At 44.8% G+C, this 22,010-nt stretch overlaps 2 protein-coding genes across 13 annotated transcripts in view; both read right to left on the reverse strand.

The window, feature by feature from the left end:
* Positions 1 to 5,437, reverse strand: part of KASH5 (KASH domain containing 5) — a 30,603-nt gene extending 25,166 nt beyond the window's left edge. For 4 of the 8 annotated variants that reach the window (XM_081836173.1, XM_081836172.1, XM_081836175.1 and 1 more), the window contains exons 1-5: positions 4,523 to 4,889; positions 3,227 to 3,396; positions 2,571 to 2,687; positions 1,547 to 1,727; positions 320 to 481 (exon numbers count right to left, since the gene is read on the reverse strand). In XM_081836173.1, coding sequence (XP_081692299.1) covers positions 320 to 481; positions 1,547 to 1,727; positions 2,571 to 2,687; positions 3,227 to 3,302 — 536 coding nt within the window. In that variant the 5' untranslated portion in view covers positions 3,303 to 3,396; positions 4,523 to 4,889. Of the gene's footprint in view, positions 1 to 319; positions 482 to 1,546; positions 1,728 to 2,570; positions 2,688 to 3,226; positions 3,397 to 4,054; positions 4,098 to 4,522; positions 4,890 to 4,983 lie in introns of those variants that run through there. The other 4 variants (XM_081836171.1, XM_081836168.1, XM_081836169.1 and 1 more) reach the window with 3 other exon arrangements.
* A 1,333-nt stretch (positions 5,438 to 6,770) lies between these two features.
* On the reverse strand, positions 6,771 to 20,473 carry DKKL1 (dickkopf like acrosomal protein 1). Of its 5 annotated transcripts, none has more exons than XM_081837436.1 (8): positions 20,317 to 20,473; positions 18,341 to 18,518; positions 16,184 to 16,318; positions 14,783 to 14,881; positions 9,445 to 9,540; positions 8,772 to 8,919; positions 8,051 to 8,213; positions 6,771 to 7,282 (listed from the first exon to the last, which is right to left on the reverse strand). In XM_081837436.1, exons 2-8 carry the CDS (start codon positions 18,476 to 18,478, stop codon positions 6,940 to 6,942), a joined length of 1,122 nt encoding a protein of 373 aa, XP_081693562.1. In that variant the 5' UTR covers positions 18,479 to 18,518; positions 20,317 to 20,473; the 3' UTR covers positions 6,771 to 6,939. The 5 variants fall into 5 exon arrangements, with proteins under 5 accessions (XP_081693562.1, XP_081693559.1, XP_081693558.1 ...); XM_081837433.1 differs by lacking the exon at positions 20,317 to 20,473 and adding an exon at positions 19,563 to 19,848 and having other exon boundaries at positions 9,445 to 9,537; XM_081837432.1 differs by lacking the exon at positions 20,317 to 20,473 and adding an exon at positions 19,563 to 19,848.
* Positions 20,474 to 22,010: the final 1,537 nt, after the last annotated feature.

Consider the following 22,010-nt stretch of genomic DNA (forward strand, 5'->3'; position numbering starts at 1 on the left):
ACAGGCGGTTGAAAAGTAAAAGAAGAGAAGCTTAATCCAAACCCAAACATATGTTGAGTAGGTAGCAATGTACTCAGAAGAGAAGGAAATAGGGAATGGTATTGAAGGTGAGGAAATATATGCACATCAGAGGGTACAGTGTCAGATTACAATAACTCCTTTCAGCACAACCAATGGCCCCTCAATGTTCCATAGATTCAACGAAGCTCTTGCCCCACTTCCTACAGCCCTGTCTTCATTACTGACTAAATCTTCTACTATTTGCCTTCTTGTATTAGTCATAATTAATGATACCAGGTCAAGCACTTCCAACATTTACCCTCTCAGCTTCCCCTTCAGGTCACATATCTCCTCAGAGAGTCTTGAGTTGAGCTCTTCTGCAGCCTCAATAGTCTTTTGCAGCTTGGTGTTCTGCACTGCTAGCTGCTTGTTGCCATGTTGCAGATCTTGGATGCTGTTTGTTAGGTCTACAGCATCTTCCCTTTTGTTAGGAAAAAAAGCAGGTGGGAAAATAAGCCAGAATTATATTTCCCCTTTGTTTACATCATGAATAAAATTACATCAAATCCTGTTTTTCCTTCCTCTGCAGGTGATCAGAGGAAGGTGGTAGCCTTCACCAAGACTGTTCTTTAAAGAGGAAGAGAGAAAATAATCCAAAGTAAGAAACGTTTTGCATATCTATTTATATTAGGCCTCACAGAACTCTTGGAAGGCAGGAAAGACAAAATTATTATACAGTGGTACCTCAGGTTAAGTACTTAATTCGTTCCAGAGGTCTGTTCTTAACCTGAAACTGTTCTTAACCTGAAGCCACACTTTAGCTAATGGGGCCTCCTGCTGCTGCTGCTGCTGCTGCACCACCGCTGCACAATTTCTGTTCTCATCCTAAAGCGAAGTTCTTAACCTGAGGTAATATTTCTGGGTTAGCAGAGTCTGTAACCTGAAGCGTATGTAACCTGAGGTACCACTGTATTAGTGAAGCTGGAGATTAATCTGAAAAGCACAACATGTACAGCAACATTCCCTAAACCTGTGTCCCCCAAAAATACAACTCCAATCAGCCTCAACCAGCATTGCTAGTGGTCAGGGATGATGGGAATTGTAGACAAAAATCTTTGGAAAGTCACCACCAGGGCAAGGCTGATGTAGAGTCTCAATTTTTTAAAATGTTACTATTATGCTTTCTTAAAAGTTGAGAAAGTCACATATTCATGTATTTTCTCCATCCTCCATGCAAGCATGCAAGCAAGCAGTATTAGAGTTCAAGCACAAATTCTGGCCAGGAAAAATACATTGGGCGGGAGAGGAGCATGGCTCCAGAAGGTGTATGGCCTGGGGAGAATTCTGAGGGCCAGATAAGGAGGCCTGCATTTGGCACCCAGGCCTGAGGTTTACCATCCCTACTCTAACTACTCATCATCTTAAAAGAAAATTCACCATGCCTCAGGTTCCCTTAGAATACTAACAATACAGACATCTCTCAGGGAATTTAATATTGAAACCAAGGCCATGTGTAAGGCAATATCTGACTACTACAATTACTAACCCCTCTTGTCGACAGTCTGAGATCCAATCTTTCATAACTGCACAGAAGGTAGAAAAATCAACAGCAATCCCTCTCTCTTGAGGGTCCAACCTCTTGTATAGAGACCGAAACCTCCAGTCTTCACAGTTCTGCCCTGTCATCTCCTGCAAGTATTCAATGATTCGGAAGACAGACACCTCTCCTATAACCAGAATACAGGTAGACAGAATTACACAGGTAGGTAAAAAACTCAAATATAAAAACTGCATAGAACAATAAATCTGGATTTAGTTGTCTCTGCTATCTACCAATGCAAGCTATTTTGATACATTTTATACGTCTTTGTTTCTCCAGTTTAGAAAAAATGAGGCATTTGTAACTGATAAAATCATAAATATATGAACTGTATATATAAACTAGTCTACATATCTGTATTGTCTTAAAATACCCCATAGCAGTAGCTCACAAAGCAATTTTGCTTGGTCGGAAAAGTAATGTGAATTTATATTTAATTTTTAATCCATTAGCTTCTAGTCTCCATGGTTAAAGAAAATGAGTGACGTTATCAGCAACCAACCTTCAAGAAAAATAGGATTTTTAAAGGAATAGTAGCTTTGTACCACTGCTTCCCTTTCCCACCCACTTCCTTCTTATTATCACTTATTTTCTTGTCTTTTCTTCTCTTTCTATTATACCTTAAGTAAAATAAATTTATGTAACTTTGAAGTACTGGGAGGAGTCCTGGAGAATTTCTATCAAAGAATTATTATTATTATTATTATTATTATTAAAAAATTGCACATCCTAATCAATAAAACTTTGTCTAAGAAGAACAAAGGACTGCTAGGACTTATTGTCATTAAAGTTGACCTGGAATTGCGTGTTTCTTCAATACAGTGATGTTAGGTTCACTGACAAAATGACATATAGCCAAGAGTCTATAATATATAACCTGATGCTAAACTATTCTGAAAGGTGTTTGCACATCTTAACAAAAAACTGATCTCCCAGCAGTTTTGAAGACTGATAGTTCAAAACTTTCTACCTGTTTGTTCTGGATCACAGGCCTTGAATGTGCATTTCAGAACATGTTCTTCGGAGCACTGGCCTGCATTCAGGGTGATATTCTTGCTGCTGACGCCAATGCTGTCCTGTGGCATTGCTAAGGAACATGGGGAAGTAATATTTATATAAATGATTTTTTTTCTAAGCCTAGATTATCTGCAGACCAAGTCATCCTTCTGGGGCTGTTATGAAATGTATTTACACTCCCATTACTGAGGTGAGGGCATCTCAATCTGCTTGATAAAACCTTGGTAAATCAGCTGGGAGGAAACTATGGTGGAAATCATATGAACTGGGGCGCTTCCAAATGACCTTTTTACTGAGCATGCATCTTGATTTGTCAGTAGAGAGATTTATTATGTTACCTCAAAGCAAGAGTTAATTCAAACTTTCCAGTGCATTTCCCCATCACTTTCCTTTTCATTAAAAGTCTGATCTTTTGGGGAAGCAGGTTTGTTCCTCCTTATTAATTATAACTACGTGACCTGAATTTGCTGATATGTGACTGAATCCCAACCAAAAATGGCAACAGTCTGGAAGTGCCCTGAGGAAGGGGAAATGGTTCTAGGGGCAGATGTTTCTGATGCAGTTACAATACTGTTACATGACTGGCAGCTTAGAATGACCAATGCCTACTTTCTCTCGACAAGAATGCAGTTAACTGTCCAACTGCTTCATTTTCAAGTGACTTGTAATAAATATCCTCCATCATCACACACAGGTAAGTTCCTCGACAACCAGAACTTGGTTCCACAGATGCGTTCTTATCCAGGAAAAATAGATTATAAGGTCACTTCTGTGTGTACCTGCAACAAGCAAAACAAGAACATAATTCCAGTATCTGTGAAGCAAAAAAACTACTTGGGTAATTAATTTGCCTGGCTTTGTGAAAGTAGCAAAATGCCTAGGTGAATTACCTCAAATTAAACTCATTTGGACTGCACCAACAACTTCATCTGTTCGAAGCACAAGTCTCATAAGACTTTAAGGCTACGTAACACTATACCCACTTATCTGGGAGCAAGCTTCCTCAAACTCAGTAGAACTTACTTCTGAGTAGACATATATAGGACTGCTGTGTGAAAGTTAAACCTGGCTTAAACATTTCATTAACTAATAGTGATAAAAAAGGGAGTTACTTTCATATCTCTTTGTGTGGCAGTAGCATGGATGTAGTTGACTAATTTGGAAGGTTTTATTTGCTAACATCAGAATTACATTAGAAAACAGTATTTTCTCTCCTACAGGGCACTCTGTGCTGTGTGTGCACAACAGGCACAGGTTTTCAGCTGTATCATAGTGTCATGGACCTTGGATTGACTATATGATTTGCCATTTCACATATGTGGAGTGACCCCCAAATTTAGGTTTATTTAAATCAAAATAATGTATAATTAGGTTGAGATCCCTCCCTATGATGGTGTGGTTTTAGTTCGAACAAATTAATTGGGGAGTCCAACCTACTGTGAATGGCATATTCTATGGTGATGCATAGGGTTGGCACATCTATCTTTTTCTCAGTTCAGAAAAAAGCTGTTTTTGGGGATGAAGGAATGCATAGCATGAGAAACAAGACAGGATAGATAAGGATTGGGTATTCAGTGCTTCACAAACCAGCGGTGGGAGGGCATTGGATGCAGAATTAACAAGTGTTTTAATCCAAAGTAACAGTTTATTTGGTAAAAGAGTATGTATTAATAGCTGTGGAAGGCCAGGTTGCATTTGAAAGGGGGGTAATTAGGGTTTTTATTGATTTATTGTGGATGGCGGTAGGGGTCTGAGGCAGGGGAGGAGGAAAGCTGTTTTTGAGCCACAATCCTGAGCCGAAAGTTTGGCTTTGGCTGTTCCGCCTATGAAGGCAGCTCAGTTAACAAGATATAGGGATAAAGGGCTGGTAGCCATAGTAATATTTGTCCGCAGGTCGGTACAAACCCCAAGGTCGTTGGACGGAAGAATCTTTTTAACCGTGACTGCTTTTTTAAAAACATTTCCAATGGCAATGGATTTCAGAACATTTTATGTGGCTTTAAGCTTTCTTTTCGAACTTGTGCCTGCCGCAACTGGTCTCCTCAGGGAGGAAAATAAATTCAATCAATAATTAAAATTTCAATGAATAAATAGCTCGAGCGTGCTTTGTAGCTTTGAAGCCTAGCAGCTTAGCCATTCTGGGCCGCCAACAGACGGCTTAAGCGAGGCCGGGTTGCTTTTGCTTCTCGAGTTGGCAGCAACGTTAGGAATTGGGAGGCTATAAATCCACGGGAGGGAGATTTTTGGGGACCCTCGGACACGACACGGGTTAGGTCTAAATGTTCACCTGCGAAGAGAGAGAGAGAGGTGTTATCGTGGCCTTTTATCAACGGAAACGGGGCAGATTTGTACAGAAAGGAATCTACCGTCAGGGGTCGGGGGGCGTGCAGGGTGGCCGTTTAGCGGGGACTCTTTGTTTTCGCTCCGCGCAGCTCTCTCAAGCAGCCTTTATTCGCGAGGCTGAGGAAGAGCAGCCCCTCACACGAGGGAGAGAAGCCAACCGAGAAGCCGAGGGCGAAGCGTCCGAGCGAGGGAAGGAGACGCGGACGGAGAAACCTTGTCTCAGCGAGAACCGAAGCACAGACGGAGATATTCCTCCGCCGCGGCCTCCAGACAGCGGGAGACGCGGAAAGCCGGACTCGCGCGCCGAGGCGTTGCTATGGGAGACGCAGGGGAAAAGGCGGGAAAACGCGGAAGCGGCGACGCTTGTGCCTGTTCCTTGGGCCCGTCGGTGTTTCCTTAGGAAGGTGGAGAGGCAGGAAGTTCCTCTGTCAAGCCTTTCTCCACCATGGAAAGGTGTGCTCGCCTGCTGGCTAGCTCACTCTCCACCAAACTTTTCTAGCCAGCCATGGGTGGGGGGGGGGGGACAGCTGCCTCTCTTTAATCAATACTGTACAAATCTAAGGTTCTGCCCACACCCCTAACAAAAATTTCTGGCTACGCCCATGTAGCCAGCTAGCCCTCTTGTTTTCTGCACCCTCCTCATTGGTTTAATTATTAATTTCTATACCATCCTTCGTCTGAAGAGAACAGAACAATTTACTGTAAAATAAAAAGCACACCTTTGTTGGCATCACCTTGCTAACAAAGGTCCGTATAGTTAAAGCCATGGTTTTCCCAGTAGTGATGTATGGACGTGAGAGCTGGACCATAAAGAAGACTGATTGCTGAAGAATGAATGCTTTTGAATTATGGTGCTGGAGGAGACTCTTGAGAGTCCCATGGACTGCAAGAAGATCAAACCTCTCCATTCTGAAGGAAATCAGCCCTGAGTGCTCACTGGAAGGACAGATCATGAAGCTGATGCTCCAAGACTTTGGCCACCTCATGAGAAGAGAAGACTCCCTGGAAAAGACCCTGATGTTGGGAAAGATGGAGGCACAAGGAGAAGGGGACGACAGAGGACGAGATGGTTGGACAGTGTTCTCGAAGCTACAAACATGAGTCTGACCAAACTGCGGGAGGCAGTGGAAGACAGGAGTGCCTGGCGTGCTCTGGTCCATGGGGTCACAAAGAGTCAGACACGACTAAACAACAACAACAAAAAGCACACAAGAATGCTTGCATGCCTTGTAGGATATCTTTGGGAGAAGAAAAGTCTCAGGAGTAAACCCTACACAACATGGACGTAGCCAGGATTTATGTTGGAGGGGGAAGGCTTCATGTCAGGGGGAACAGAAGCTCAAGTATTTGTATTGATTGCGGGGGGGGAGGGCCTTGGCTACGCCCATGCTACACAAATCCAGAGTGGAGTACTAAAAATAGTTGTGTGGCGCCTTGTGACTCCTGCAGCCAAGCTGGTGCCAAACGTATTGCTCTGCTTTCCTTTTGAGGGGGACAGCCCATGAACTCCATACACCACCCAGGCTTGCACGCCTTGCAATGTATACTATAAGCAAGTCTCCCAAAAGTAACTCGTCAGCTTCCTAGTTCTCTTGCCATTTCCTGCCTAAGCTGAACCATTTCCCTAAAAGTGTACGGAAGATGGGATTTTCAGAATGCAGATGTTCTTTTTAGCTATAAATATCTAACAGTTCCCACTGTTGAATAAATTTCTTCAGTGTAAAGAATAAGAGACTGGTAATTAAGCAGTGTATAAATACCTTAAATAAATAAATCTGCATTGCAAACAAAGCAGCATTTGCACAGCTAGTGGTGTGAATGATTTAATTAACAAAACCTTTTTTTCTTTTTGCTGAATGGAATCTAGAAATAAGTGGATTATGAGGGAAAGTACAGAGATTAAGACGATAAGCATAAAAAGGGTTGTGAGCATTGAAGAATAACAAGCTATGTAAATCATAGGCCAAAAACAATTGTTATTAGTAAAAGCCAGGCCCAATGTACTGCCCCATTTCATTGGCCAATTGCTTGAGTTCCTGGAAATCTGCCTGTTTGGGATCAGCCATATCTTCCTCCCATGGTAACTGCCTTTTCTCGTCATAGTCTTCACTGAGCCCCTTTGGTTGGCCAATATCTTCCATGGAATAAGGAGATCTGGGCAGATTGACTAATGCCAGTTGGCCATCTTGCACAGAGTCATCGTAATAAGCATCCTCTTTGTCACGACGCATCAGGATTGGCTGGTAGAAAGAGAGCTGTTGGCCTGGTCTACTAATATCCACACTGTTCTCTGGATTTTCACATGTGGAAACTGTTGTATATCTAGGAGAGAAAGCAACCGACTGACAAGACTGAATGAGTGTCTCATATATATATGCACATACACAACTGAATGAGTGTCTCTCTCATATATATATATATATATATATATATATATGCATGCGCGCGTACACACACACACACTATATTTATACACACTGCTTTTTTTCTTTAAAAAATGTTTAGGGGTATGGGTACCGCTGCGTCCTCCCATAAAAAAGCACTGAGCACCACACACACACACACACACTGTACTTTTCTGTGTATAAGACTAGGTTTTTTTACTTTAAAATTATGTGAAAAACTGTGGGTCATATTATACATGGGGCAATTTCCCCCTATTTTCTTAAATTGGAGTTCCAAAAAATAGGGGGTGTCTTATACATGGGGGCATCTTATGAAAAAATACGAGGGGGGGTATCATCCCAGTCCAATCAACATTAATTGCATCTTGCAGAGTATCCTAAAACAATATGTGGAGCAAATGCAATAATATAAGACTTCATTTATGTTATCTTAAATCAGTCTTGCAAAACAGAGTACAATTTTGTTAGCACATAGTTTATTGGGGTATTATTATTGTAATTAATTTATTCTTCTGCACAACTGTCTTAATGTGATGTACAATAAAAAGCAAAGCAGAAAAAACACGCAAGAAACAGCAGATACACTTAAAACAAAACTAAAACAATGCAAAACAGACAGTCTTGCAGCTACTTTAGTTGCAGCTTTCTCTTGTGAAGAATTCTACAGAGACAGAATCCTCCTTACCTTTTAGCTCTGCACTTCAGCCCTTGGGCACATGGGCAATACTGGCTAGGTTTGGGAAAGGCTGTGAGGCTGCCCCAACCCATCAGTCCAAAGAGGGAACTGGTGGGAATCTGGCATGCTTCCCCTTCCTTTGGATAAGGAGTGCAGACTGGGAACGAGAGAGCTGTGTTGGAGATAGGACAAAGATTATAAAGGATTATGTGAAGAAAATCCATAAAGTAAAATCTGCCTGGAATATCTGCTATACAAGATACACTGGATTGGTTCACACGTAACACTAAGACAAACTATGTCGTGGCATGAATGAGCTACTATACTGGTGCACATTTAGAAAAATTCAGCCGCTTAGCTCCTCTCCTTGTGAGCTAAACCATAGTTAGTCTCTTAGCATTATGTGCAAATCCAGTCTTGTGGTTTGTTTCAGTAGCCCAAACCAAACACAAGCTATAACCAATACCTGCTCTTGGCTTACTGATTGTGAGAATGAGGACAGGGGTTATATCAGGACCACGGTGTGAGAGGCAAAGGTTAACTGCCTCTCCACAGGCACTGTGGTCTCAGTCTGGATTATAGTCCCCAGGAATTGGTACTTTCAGTTTAAAAGCTTTCACGCAACTCCAAGTAAAGCAGTCAACATCACAAAATATGAGCAGACCAAATCCGAGGGTAAGAGGAAGTTGATTATCACGCCGGAGGCATGAGTACATAAAAACCATCTTACAATTGCTGGCAGTGCAACACAGCCCCTGAGCACACTTGTCCTGGCGTGGGTCACATCTTGTTCCGCTCTCACCACGGCTCACTCCTTTTGCACACCTGCCCCACACACAGAGGTATCCCAGACAGCATTCCCTGTCCTTCCAGCATATCTAGGAGACAAAGCATTATGATGACACAACATCTAGGAGGTGAAGCATGATGACGACACAACATTTATTCTTTGAAGCTAAAAACTAGAAAATTCATTTGAAATACAAGGCACTACCAGTGAAAAGACCCTGCCTTATTTTATTTATTCAGGATATGCTACTCAAAAGGCCAGCTTCTGTGTTTGCATTTCAAAATAGGAGCAGACCAGTACCAAAAGTGCACAGAACTAAGGCCCTTTTCTCTCTTCTTCTCATACCCTTTTTTGCTTTCTCGCTCTTGCTCTCTTCCTGGCCAGCAGGCTGTCTGTCAGGGGAAGGGCAGATTCCTCTTGCCAGAGGCCTGAACTGATCACATTCGAGAGCTTTTGAAATTAGGCAGAGGGCCACATGCAGACTAGGACTGCAGGTTGCCAGCACTCTTATGGAAAGACTTTTGCTTTGGAGCCTCTCGTTTTAGAATACCCCTTTTCTGCGGTAGAAATATTTTCCAGGGACATTTCTGGCAGCAAAGTTGAGCGTACTCACTGTATTCTTGACCTTACACTGCCGACACCGGGAAGCAAGGAAGGACTTAAAGCAGAACTGGTCCTTTTGGCAGTCACTGTCACTCACACATTCCTGCTGGAGAGGAAGGACATATTTAAAAAGGGCTACAAGACCATTGCACTAGCAAGTTCCCTATTTCGTTGCTGGGTAATGGCTGAATTTAAGACTGCAGTTGGCTTCTGTGGAGCATCTTAGCTGGCTACTAGGATGAGACTTCTCCCTACCTCAGCTCAAACCTGTAAGTTTCCCATAGATTGCTCTACATGTAAAGGTAAAGGGACCCCTGACCATTAGGTCCAGTCGTGACCGACTCGGGGGTTACGGCACTCATCTCACTTTATTGGCCGAGGGAGCCGGCGTACAGCTTCCGGGTCATGTGGCCAGCATGACTAAGCCGCTTCTGGCGAACCAGAGCAGCGCACGGAAACACCGTTTACCTTCCCGTCAGAGCGGTTCCTATTTATCTACTTGCACTTTGACGTGCTTTCAAACTGCTAGGTTGGGAGGAGCAGGGACCGAGCAACGGGAGCTCACCCTGTCGCGGGGATTCGAACTGCCAACCTTCTGATCGGCAAGTCCTAGGTTCTGTGGTTTAACCCACAGCGCCACCCGTGTCCCTGCTCTACATGTAAGAGAAGATAATAGAGTGTTACTCCTTTTGGAATATTAATGGTTACTGCAAGCTTTATTTCTGAATGCACACCAGAATATAAACAGCTCCATTTCCCATGTATATTCCCAACTAGCATTGTATACAGTCGTAGGGAATTTAACTGTGTGCTTAAGCACAGGCTCCAAGCTCTCCCATTCCTTGCTTCCCTTGAAATAGGACAAGGATGGGGGAACTTTTTTCAGCCCAAGGGCCACATTCCCTTCTGGGCAGCCTTCCAGGGGCCACATGCCAGGGGTGGGGTAAACAGCGGTGACTTGCAAAGGCCAGATTCCTATACAACCTGCATCCAGGGGAGCAGGGACCATAGTTCAAGGGCACATCTTCTGAGGCTGGCAAAAGCATTCAAGAAGGTTGTGGAGCAGAGCTGGTGAACTCATAGGGAGGGTGTGCAGCCTACAGAAAGTCCTGATGGCTATTTAATGAGGCCTGTAGGGTCACATTTGGTCGCCAGCCTGAGCTTCGCTGCTCCTGGACTAGGAGAAGCTCTGCTGCAGGCCTTCGTCAAGAGCCCTGCTAGAGAACTGTAGAGAAACCCATTGATAAAGCTTTTAATGTTACCAACACTTGTGTGGAACTTGGAGCCAGTGTGGTGTAGTGGTTAGAGTGCTGGAATAGGACCCAGGAGACCAGGGTTCGATTCCCACTTGGCTATGAAACTCACACTGAGTGACCGTGGGCCGGTCACAGTCTCTCTACCTCACAGGGATGTTGTGAGGATCAAATTGGGAGGAAGAGAACCAAGTATGCCACCTTGAGCTCCTTGGAGGGGGTTATAAATGTAATAAATAAAGAAAACAAAAACACAGCATCCCCAAGAGGCTATCTCGTCACCTCTCCCACCTCGTGGAAGAATTCAGATCAGACAAAAAGAAAGCACCCACACAAGCAGAGCTTGGAGCACATGAAAGACAGTCGGAAAATTGCAAATAAACCTCTTATCCCTCTCAGGCACACCAGCTGTTTTGCCTTACATGCCACAAATTCTCCTGCAAACTACCTCAGTTTGGAAGCGGCATTTCTAGTACACAGATGTTTGTCTTAAAATGTTTGTGCCATTTATCTCCACAAGAATCCTTCACAAGTGTGGCGAACACAGGATGCTGATTGTCGCCTTCCAATGTACAGCACCTGTTTCGAGAATTGTTTCAATTCTTACTCTTACATTCAGTACACACACACATAAAGCACAGCTGGAAAACACCGTAGTTTTAAGTATGGTCTGGTATGACAGTCAGATGCATAATGATCTCTTGGTGGTTTGATGTTTTCTCTTCAAAAAGAAGACATAATGTGGGAAACCTCTTTTAGTTCAGGTTTCCTTTTTCAACGCAAGTGTGTAACCTGTTTGATTTGAAAGGAAGAGTGAAGCAGCGGCGTAGCGTGGGGGGTGCAGGGGGGGCCAGCCGCACCGGCCGCAACATCTGGGGGTTAGGGTTAGGGGGCGCAAATCCACGGGTTAGGGGGCACAAATTACTTGCCTTGCCCCGGGTGCTGACAACCCACGCTACGCCACTGGAGTGAAGTGCCAGATAAAACCTCAGAAATTCATCTGGGTGAGTGATTTCCAATAGGATGGGGTGTCAATGCCCTGCGTAGGTTTCTGCCTCTCCCCATCATTCATGCACAGAAACATATGGCTTATTTTTTGTGTTGTGATTTATTCCAGTCGCGGAGTACAGCTTTTCTTGGTATGGAACTATATAGCGAGCCAAGAACAAGGTTGCTGTTGAAGCTGCTAGTCATATACTGAGTTTTCAGATTTTAACAAGAATTTGCTTCCTGTTATCAGATTAACAAGTTGCTCTACTCTGTCTCAAGCAGGGCGGTATTTTGTTCTTGTTTATTTTCTTGCTCGTGTTTTTCTGTAAAAACAATAACAAAAATGATTTAATTTTTATTGTTTTTACAGGGGAAAAAATACAAAGGAGCATGGTGCTGATAGCACCAAGGTCACAGGTTTGATCTCTGTATGGGACAGCTGCATATTCCTGAATTGCAAGGAGTTGAATTAGATGATCCTCAGGGTCCCTTCCAACTCTGTGATTCTATTGCATATGGAGCCCGGCCTTGGCTGGGGAGGGCGGGGTATAAATAAAAAATTATTATTATTATTATTATTATTATTATTATTATTATTATTATTATATGTTGAGCATCAATCAGTACAAATTTATTCAGTTGATTGCTGTTTCCTGGGCTGGTGACTATCCAATTTAACTCCATGTTTTAATCTAGCTGGTCAGATACCAAATTTTGCTCTGTGTGGAAATGATTCTGCATATCTTTATTTCGAAATTTCATATATATTTGGGGATGTAATGTTTTATTCCATGTTGTGAGGCCTTTTGATTACAGACAGTGAGCCTGAAACCAAGACTGATGGGGGGGAATGGGTTACCTTGGCACAGAACTTTGAATGCCCCAGCACAGACAGATTTAACTTGCAGGCCAGGTTTTAGGTCTAACCATCCATTTCCCAGCCTGCTACAAGAAGAAAGTGCCAGAAAGGGCTGTGTGTATATATATTTCTCTCTTTTTTCCTTCCTCTCTGCACAGAGACGATTCCACTCTGTTTTCTTAGAGCCAAATGTTGCTGTTTCTGAACAGGGCTGGGCGTAATCAAAGAGGAGAGCAAAATTGAAGTAACCTGATTTCAGTGGGGGAGTTGATTTCAGTGGGGGAGTTGGGCTGCTCTCATTTAAACCAACAGAACAGAACAAACTGCTCACAGTTTGAGGATGTAATATCGAACACTGCTGGTAATTACTATAGCTTGTAGGTCAGTGACAATATGACAAGTGTAAGAAGAATTATTGTGGAAATAATAAGAATTATACTCCCTTGCTACCAGCTATACGAGGGGTGGAACTGCTGCCACCTCTCTCTTTCCCTTCAAATTCAACACCTACCTTTTCCACAGTTACATCTGCACCATACATTTAAAGCACATGCTGCTTCCGATAAGAATCCCGGAAGCTGTAGTTTGTTAACAGTGCTGGGAATTGGACGCTGTGATAAGTAAACTACAGTTCCCCGAGTTCTTTAGGGGAAGCCATGTGCTTTAAATGTATGGTGTGGGTGTGAGGGTAGCAATGCTTAAGAACATTTCATAGCAGACACCCATGTTTCTTCCCTCCCTGCGTTGCTTTCCCACTGTTGATTTTAAATTGTAAGTTCCTTGCAAGCAGAGACCTGTGTATGTTGCCCATGTGCACTGTTACATGCAGTGGTAGCACAGGAAGAGTTGTTGTTGTTGTTGTTTTGAATCCCGGCCAGGATTCAGGAGGTTCTATCTGTGCTATTCTGTATCCAAGAACCTGATCCTATAATATTAACTTTAAAGAAGAAAAGAAAAATACAAATTGCTCATTCTCAGGGTTTTGTTTTCAAAAGGAAAGATTTTTATTTCAAGAATTTGAGAGAAACTCTTTTCTCCGTTTGGAGGATTCTCTCCCCAGCCTGCCACCCTGTGGATGTGAAAGAGGAAATAGCTAGGAAACCAGAGACATTCTCTGCTGCCCAGGCAAATTAGAGGTTTCCCTCCTGCCTTATATTTTCCGCCAGAAGAAAAGGAAATGATGCTTTCGTGGAAGGAGCTTGCGGTTTGGGGTGAGAGGCAGGGCCTTCTTCTTGATGGGGTGGGGGGCTGTCAAAAGCCCATTTCGAATAGCCAGCAGCCTGTGCCTCCTGTCAGTGGCCGGCTCTTCCTTTTCCCAGTTGGCTTCGGGGATGGGCTTGCTCTTAAGGTGCTGGGGCAAGCGGAAGATTAGAAAGGTCAGCCTAGGCCTGGGCTGGGGTGGGCCCAGCTTGAGGAATCTGAGCCCAGTGCTCTCTCTGTCTGCCTCAGCGCCATTTTCTTCCTGACTAGCCACTGGCTTTTTCTCCTGGAAAGATACAGATAAAATGCAACCAGGGTGAGGATATTACCTCAGTGGTCTGTGGGAATCAGCCTGAGAAGGACTTTATGCTTAGAATGAGAAGTGGGAGGGTGTCCAAGCTGGGGGTCCACATTCTTTTACCCCCTCCAGGAGAGAAGAGGGGGTCAGAGGAAGAGGGATTCCTGGGATAGGGTAAAGACCAATTTACGGGAATAGGGAGAAAGAGGGGGCAACCTGTGGCCCTCCAGATGTTGCTGGGCTCCACCTCCCATCACCCCCTGACCCCTGGTGAGGGCAACAATATCCAGAGGACCAGAAGTTCACCCATCCCTCCTTTTGGGGAAAGCAGAGGTACACTAATCTAACAAGGTTTATTGGTCATGATAGTTGAACTGAACTGCCAGTATCAAATGCTAGGGACAGATAGCACAGGGCAACTGCAGCCTTCCATCCCTACTTATAAACTTCCCAGGGTAAAACCCTACCTGTGTAGATCAGGCTAGTTTCTACCCCTCCCTATTTTCTATCCAGGGAACTGAAAGGCATGATCAGAGTTTTAAGACATATTCAAGCCCGGCATAGACATGCAAGGGGGATATGAAGTATGCCCACAGAAGGAGAGAGGTCTAAAGACCAGACAGAGAGGTCTGGAGGGACGCATCTAGAGTCTAACACGCAGCTTGCCACACACACCAAGTCACACGCAACCAAAAATATGGCTGAGGAAAGGTGAGTGGGCTTGTTACCCTCCTGAGCTTGCACTGACCTCATCCTCTTCCTCCTCCTCTGGGCGGGCGTCTGCCTGTTCAATAGAAGTCACTGTTTTCTCTGAAAACACCATCTCTCCTGTACGGTTATCAGTCATCTGCATATTTTGAGAGAACAACATTAAGATTGCGTGGGAGAGACAGAACAAGCGAAGAAGCCTCCTTACTTTTAAACATTTGTGAGGAGGCAGCATGGTTGACGGCAGAAACATCCTCATGGCCAAGGCTCCACAGAGCTATGGGGACAGTTGACTTGGCTTCACAGGGGCAAGGGGGTGTCCTCCAGTGCCTGCACTAGACTTGCAACCCCCTTAGGAAAGAGGTGGAGAGCCTATGCCTGTCCCGTCAACCCCAAACAACATGGCCAGGGGTCATGGATTATGGGAGCTGTAGTTTAGCAACACCTGGAGAGAGCCCTTATTCCCCTCACAGAGCTGTGGTTCTCCATGTGGCTCAATAGTCAATTCCTCTGCCCAGCGAACTCTGGGAATTGTAGCTCTGTGAGGGCAGCGGAGGTCTCCTAACAACGCTCAGCACCCCTTAACAAACTATACTTCCCAGGAATCTTTGGAGGAAGCTCTGTTTAAATTTAATGTATGATGCCACTTTAAATGTACAGTGCCAATGGGGCCCTACTCAGATTAGACCCATGGAAACTAATGAATCCAAGTTAGTCATGTCCATTAACTTCAGTTGGTCTGCTAGCATGGGACAGAACCCATAGTCTCCCAACAGCATGCACCAGATTATAATACCAATGGTGGACTGTGGGAGGGAAAGAATACATGGGGAAAGATTATTCCATGGCTTTGTTGGGATGGTTGGTTGCTTGAGTTGCAATATATACACGGAGAGCCATTTGTCAGAATGGGTGAAAGCTGACAGGAAACATGAACTTGCTTCAAGAACCATGTCAAGGTTCAGCCTTGCCAGATAAGCAACTGGGAGTCCAGGACCTAAGATCTATTCCAGGCTAGCCAAAGGGGTTCTGCTCACTGTGGCTGAGCATCTAAGCCATCCTCTGCTGCCTTGTATATATTTTATATGTTACTGACAAAATGCCTTTTAGTCTAGAATTTGATGTCCCCAAATGGCTACCCAACAATAGGGACGGCCTGGACACCACCCAGTGGCGTAGCGTGGGTTGTCAGCACCCGGGGCAAGGCAAGTAATTTGCGCCCCCTAACCCGTGGATTTGCGCCCCCTAACCCTACCCCTACCCCTAACCCCCAGATGTTGCGCCCGGTGCGGCCGGCCCCCCCTGCACCCCCCACGCTACGCCACTGACACCACCAACTATATTGCTCAGAACTTGCATTCCCAGGTATTGAATTGCCAGCCAGTGAGGTAAGCTGAGCTTAGTTATCCATTTTGGTTTTGGTTTTCAATAGCTCACTCACTTTGCTGATTTCACGGTGGCTGTAGACGGTGGCATTCCCCACTCTCCGCTGGTGCTTCTCCTCATTGTGATAGTTTGAGGGCAGCTTGCTGATATCCACAGAGGGCTCAAGCTGGTCTTTCCCCAGCACGTCCTCCTACACAATAGACAAAAATGGATCATTATACTGTGTAGGGAAAGGAGACAGAGGATCCCTCCAGATGAACGGTTTATTGAGCATCCTGATTCCCTTGGACAAAACTTACACAGAGGTTAGATTATGCGCGGTCTTTATTTAACATTCATTTTTATTTGTTTGCAGGGAGGTTATACAACAATGAGCATTAGTGCTGCGTTCATCCCAATTTGCTTTCGGAGTGTTTGCATGTCTTCCGGTATTTTATCCTTTCTGCTCATTTCCTCATCACTTTCCTAGCCACAAAAAAGTCCATTTCTTTTTCAAAGTGAATTTCATTTGCACTTCAATTGTGCAAACCTAAACTCTGAGGATGCATTTGGATCCCACCGGCAAAATGCTCACTGTGCAAGATACCCTCTTGCCCACCCTAATTTGAACTTTTTACAAGAAGGAAAGTGATGGGGAAAGTATGAGTCAACAGTTGCTTGACACAACCACCGTATAACCTCTCCAGCAAACAAACAAAAAAATGATCGATAAAGAGCCATGATTGTCGTTCCGCCCCATGAACTTCATGCAAAGAAATCAAGTTGAATGATTAATAAACAGGTCTGGAAACCCAACAGCATCTTCTCCCTCTCTCCAAAAAGTAGCCTTCATCAGAGGAATCCGTTAAAATAATAATAAACATAAGTTTGTTTTCTTACTAGTCTTCTGTTTATTTTTGAAATAAATAAATAACAATGTGGTTTTTTAAAAAAGAAACAAATTTGAGGAACAGCTACCAAGAATGATAGCCTTAATGGTTCGTAGTTGGTCAGTTTCATCAAAGGGTACTTTCAGATGAGAGATCCCTCTCAAGTATGGCTGGCCAGACACCACTTAACTGTTTAACTGCCAAAGCCCAAGATGTCTAGCAGAATCCTCAGTGCCTGCAGGTGAGAACCCTCCCCTTTCCGCAGCTTCTTAGAATTCTCATGGAGGAAAACAATAAACAGGTCAGTGTGATTTCTGCAGCAAGGCAGAAAAAATTTAGATTTAAACTTGAAGTCTGGAAATTAATTGAAATTAACCATTACAATACAAGATGCCACACCCACAAAATGCTCACAAGCTGTTGTACTGTCAGGGCAGGACTTGGATGCAGACTTCTATAAGACCACAGAGTCTGAAATTGCTCACAAGAGTAGATTTAACGGGTTTATTATGCCAGCACAAAGTATTAATTTCAGCATTCAAATTTCAAAGCAGAAATTAAGGATTGTGCTTTCCAAATATGTAGAATTAGGCATTCTTAACCCCCAAACCCCAGCTTTTGAACCTAAAAATCATGAGAGATTTGCTTGTGAACCTCTGAGAAATCAACATTTTACATTCCCAAAGAATGGGAATTGATGCTATTCTAAATTCCCATAATGTAATTAGCACTGGAACACTTTCTCATCCACCTCCAGGGGAAAGCACACACCCAAACAAACATTAACTGTGAACACATCATTCATTTAAAGCACACGACTTGCCCCAGAGAATCCTGGGAACTGTAGTTTACTCCCACAGAGCCACCATTTCCAGCACCACCAATAATACACTATAGTTCCCAGGACTCCCCCCACCCCACCCCTTTTGGAGAAGGAAAATGTGTTTTAAATGTATTGTGCGTATGCAACCTGAGTGCATCATGAGCAAGAAAAAGAATGAGCAGGTTGTGGGGAATCAGATGATAATGAGAACAAGATGGAGAAAAGTTGTTTGAGATCTTCCTTGGGCTTTAAATGTAAAGGATGGGCAGATTCCATCCAGAATTCCTAGGTGCTGTGCAGTGTTTACTGCAGCCTCCACCAACCTGGGGCTGGTGGGAGTCGCAGACCAAATCAGCCAGAGGATACCAGGATTATTGCAAGAATCCTCCCTTTAAAAAACCCCCCAACTCATTACAGATGATCACAGAGCATCTGGAGCATCCCTTCTATTATGTAGGATGGGTGTGTGTGGCTCTGATGCTCCCCCTCTCCCTCTCTCATCATCATCCTCATCCCTTACCCGGCTCTGCTCAAAGATGTTGCGAAACTCCTTGAAGAGCCTCTCCACGCTGGGGGGCAGGAAGGCAGCAGATGCCGTGGTCCTTCCTTGCATCAGAGCTGTCAGGCACCAGAATCCCCACACCAGCGGCAGCAGCATCTTGGGCCGATCCCTGATTCTCTCGCTGCCAGAGCCAGACCTGCGCAAAAGGGGAAATATCTGAGAGAGAGGAGCTAACCCAGCAGGCACCGCCCCTGCCGGCTATTCTCAAGACCCTCCCCTCCTGCACTCAGGCGTCCACCCAACCCCACAACCCTTCGTCCCTTTGCTCTGCCCCAGAACAGCCCACGTGGACCAGTGCTTAGAGGCCCAAAGGGACAGAGGCCCTTCCCCCCAAATCCCAGGCAAACCGAGTCGAAAAAAGCAAGGATGGGGATCCTGTAGCCTTACAGGTGCTTTGGGTCTCCCAAGGGCCGTGGGTCGGGCCAGAGCACATGCTGTGCAATGCAGAAGGTCCCTGGCTCAATCCCTGGCATCACCAGGTGTCGGAAACCCTGAAGGGTAGCTGCCAGTCAGTGCAGTAAACACTGAGGGTAGATCCACACCATATACAGTGGTACCTCGGGTTAAGAACTTAATTCGTTCTGGAGATTTGTTCTTAACCTGAAACTGTTCTTAACCTGAAGCACCATTTTAGCTAATGGGGCCTCCTGCTGCCGTTGCGCTGCCACTGCTCGATTTCTCTTCTCATCCTGAAGCAAAGTTCTTAACCCGAAGTAATATTTCTGGGTTAGCGGAGTCTGTAACCTGAAGCATATGTAACCTGAAGCGTATGTAACCCGAGGTACCACTGTATTTAACACACATTTAAAGAACATGATTTCCCCCAATAACTCCTGGGAGCTGTAGCTACCATGCTCATAGAGCAACAATTCCCAGCACCATTAACAAACTACAATTCCCAAGATGATTAGGGGGGGAGTTGTGTGTTTTAAATGTAAGGTGTGGATCTGCCCTGAGGTGGTGGCACCAATAGACAGACTAAGTGTGTTCCAGCAAAGGGTGGTCCATGAGGAAAAAGAGGGCTCTCAAATTTCAGCAAGGAAATACGATACTAAAATTTGCCCCCCCACCTCTCTCCATTTACATCATTATTGTGGTGCCCCCCTCCCCATGGCACCAGCGTCCAACACAGCCCCTAAAACCACCTCTGATATTGGCCTGCCATCCTCCTCGCACCCACCCCTTCTTGGCACCCACACCCTTCTGGGTCAGCCACCCCTCTGCCCCACACAGGGGCTGCAGCCCACCTCTTCTTAACCCCCTCGATTCGCTAGCCAGCCTGTAACTAAGCAGAACTCCCTGTCGGTCAGTTTCTGACAGGCCCATTTGAAAAAAGGTTCCGGTTCCGGAATGTGCCAGCTTTGCCTGGCATCTGTCAGGATAGAGCAGCTGTTTCTCCACACAGACCCATAAAGTGTATGTGTGGGGTGTCTTTTTACAGCCTTCCCATAAGCTGCCAGAGGTCCCTTGAATGATTTAGAGGGCCTCACATCCGTCACCCTATTTGCAATGTTTAGTTTGAGCTAGGGTTGACTCCAGAACATAACGTGAATCCTGGAGAGTTCAGCACTAGACGGAACATATGAAGTAACAATAAAGGACACTTCTGAGCATGTCAAGAGTGCTTTCCCCTCACCGTTCAGGAAACAGTCAGCCCCTACTGCAGAATATTAAGAAGCAAGGCTATTAGGTAAGAGGGGCTCGCCTTCAAAGCCCAGGAAGGCAGATGAAGGCTGCAATCCTAACTCCACTTACCTGGAAGTAAGCACCTCTAAATTCAATAGGTCTTACTTCTGAGTAGATATGGTTAGGATTGCACAAATGTCCACCTCAGTGTCTTCTCCCTCTGCCTCTAGTAATCCAAAGGACCAGATCCCCACATCTCTTTATCATCCACACATTTAAACCCAGCTGCTAAACCCAGCACAACTTACAAAAAAGGAAAAGCAGCACACAATAAAGGCCAAGATATTCAACATTAAAAGCACAGGACTGAAAGAAAACATCTTCGAAGAAGGACTTATGGAGATCCCTGCTGGATCAGCTCTAGGTCCATCTAGGCCACACACAGGGCCTGAAGGGCATATTGCTTGTGGACATGGAATTTCTATTAAGTCATAGTGGCCAATGGTGGTCATAGTGTGGTGGTTAAAGTGTTGGATTAGGACCTGGGAGATGAGGGTTCAAAACACCCTCCCAGCCCTGCACCTCACTGGGTGATCTTGAGACAGCTTCTCGGCCAAATTTACCTCACAGATTTCCAGTGGGCATCAAATAGAGCAGGAAGAACTCTATGGCTGACTACACACCATACATGTAAAGGATATGTCCCCCCCCCCAAATATCTTGGGAACTGTAGTTTCTCCCTCAGAACTACAAGTCCCAGCACCTTTAAATTACAATTCCCAGGGTTCTTTGGGGGAAGTCATGTTTAGAGTCAATCCCGACATACCCACATTTCCGCTTGTCCCATTGCTTTTCACCGGGAGAATAGTGGCAATTTGTGTTTTATTTTGCTCCAATTTAGCACTGAAGTGCAGGTTTTCCCTGGGAAAGGAGCAGGGCAGGGGGAAATTGCTCGGATTCATGCCTAGAAAGTGTGGGTCAAGCAGAAAACTGTTCAAGCCCCTGCTTTCTAGGTAACAGGACAAACGGAAATGTGGATGAGCCCAAGTAGTGCTATTGAAAACTCAGATAGCAACAGATCTTTGAAGAGCAGCATGCTGTTTATGGAGCTGGTGGAAGTTGTGGTCCAAAAAACATCTGGAGGGCCCCAGATTGGGGGAGGTTGCTTTTAATTACTGTACCACGGTCATTTTCAATCTGTGTTCCTCGGACACTTGAACTGGGTTGCTAACTAACCAGACAGAAACACTTTTCACAGCAGTGTGGTTTGCAGGTATTATTAGCTGGTGACAGTGTCCACTAAGCAATCCCTTACTTAGCAAATACAGCTGTACCTCGGGTTACATACGCTTCAGGTTACAGACGCTTCAGGTTACAAACTCCGCTAACCCAGAAATAGTACCTCAGGTTAAGAACTTTGCTTCAGGATGAGAACAGAAATCATGCTTCGGCGGTGCGGCAGCAGCGGGAGGCCCCATTATCTAAAGTGGTGCTTCAGGTTAAGAACAGACCTCCGGAATTAATTAAGTACTTAACCTGAGGTACCGCTGTATTATCACTTGCTAACAGCTGCAGAACAAGCTGCCATTAAGAGCACAGGAGCAGGGTCCAGTAACTGTAACCCTAAAGTCTTCTCCTGCAGGACACAGCCACAGCAGGGAGTTGAATGAATTGTTTAGAATCACTCTCTTAATATTTTGCACAGGGTGACAGCTAAACATCAGAAGAGTGGACCACACCCTGCACAACTGCATGCTAGCATGCATCCCAGAATACTCTGCAGTGTGGAGGTACTGTAGCAGATACGCAGAGGTCCCTCCGCAAAAACAAAACAACAAAGAAAGTAAATCACGGATTAAAGTGTTTTCTGGGGCAGAAAGTTTGGAACCCACTGTATAGCAGCCCTGTAATATAAACACTGGATTCCTGTGACTGGTTTTCATGGCCAGGAAGCTATTCGCTTCTATAAGAACAATGGGTGCATTTCTGCCATGTCACCATT

This window comes from Podarcis erhardii (assembly GCF_964252035.2).
Source record: "Podarcis erhardii genome assembly, chromosome: 13".
Lineage (NCBI taxonomy): Eukaryota > Metazoa > Chordata > Lepidosauria > Squamata > Lacertidae > Podarcis > Podarcis erhardii.

Excerpts from the sequence above, each read along its gene's own strand:
- DKKL1 (XM_081837432.1), bottom strand. The coding sequence starts at position 19,708 with ATGGGCCTGTCAGAAACTGACCGACAGGGAGTTCTGCTTAGTTACAGG. Across the intron at positions 18,519-19,562 it reads GGTGTGGGTGCCAAGAAGGG|GTCTGGCTCTGGCAGCGAGA; the intron begins GTGGGTGCGAGG and ends CCTTTTGCGCAG. Across the intron at positions 14,882-16,183 it reads GCCACCGTGAAATCAGCAAA|ATGACTGATAACCGTACAGG; the intron begins GTGAGTGAGCTA and ends CAAAATATGCAG.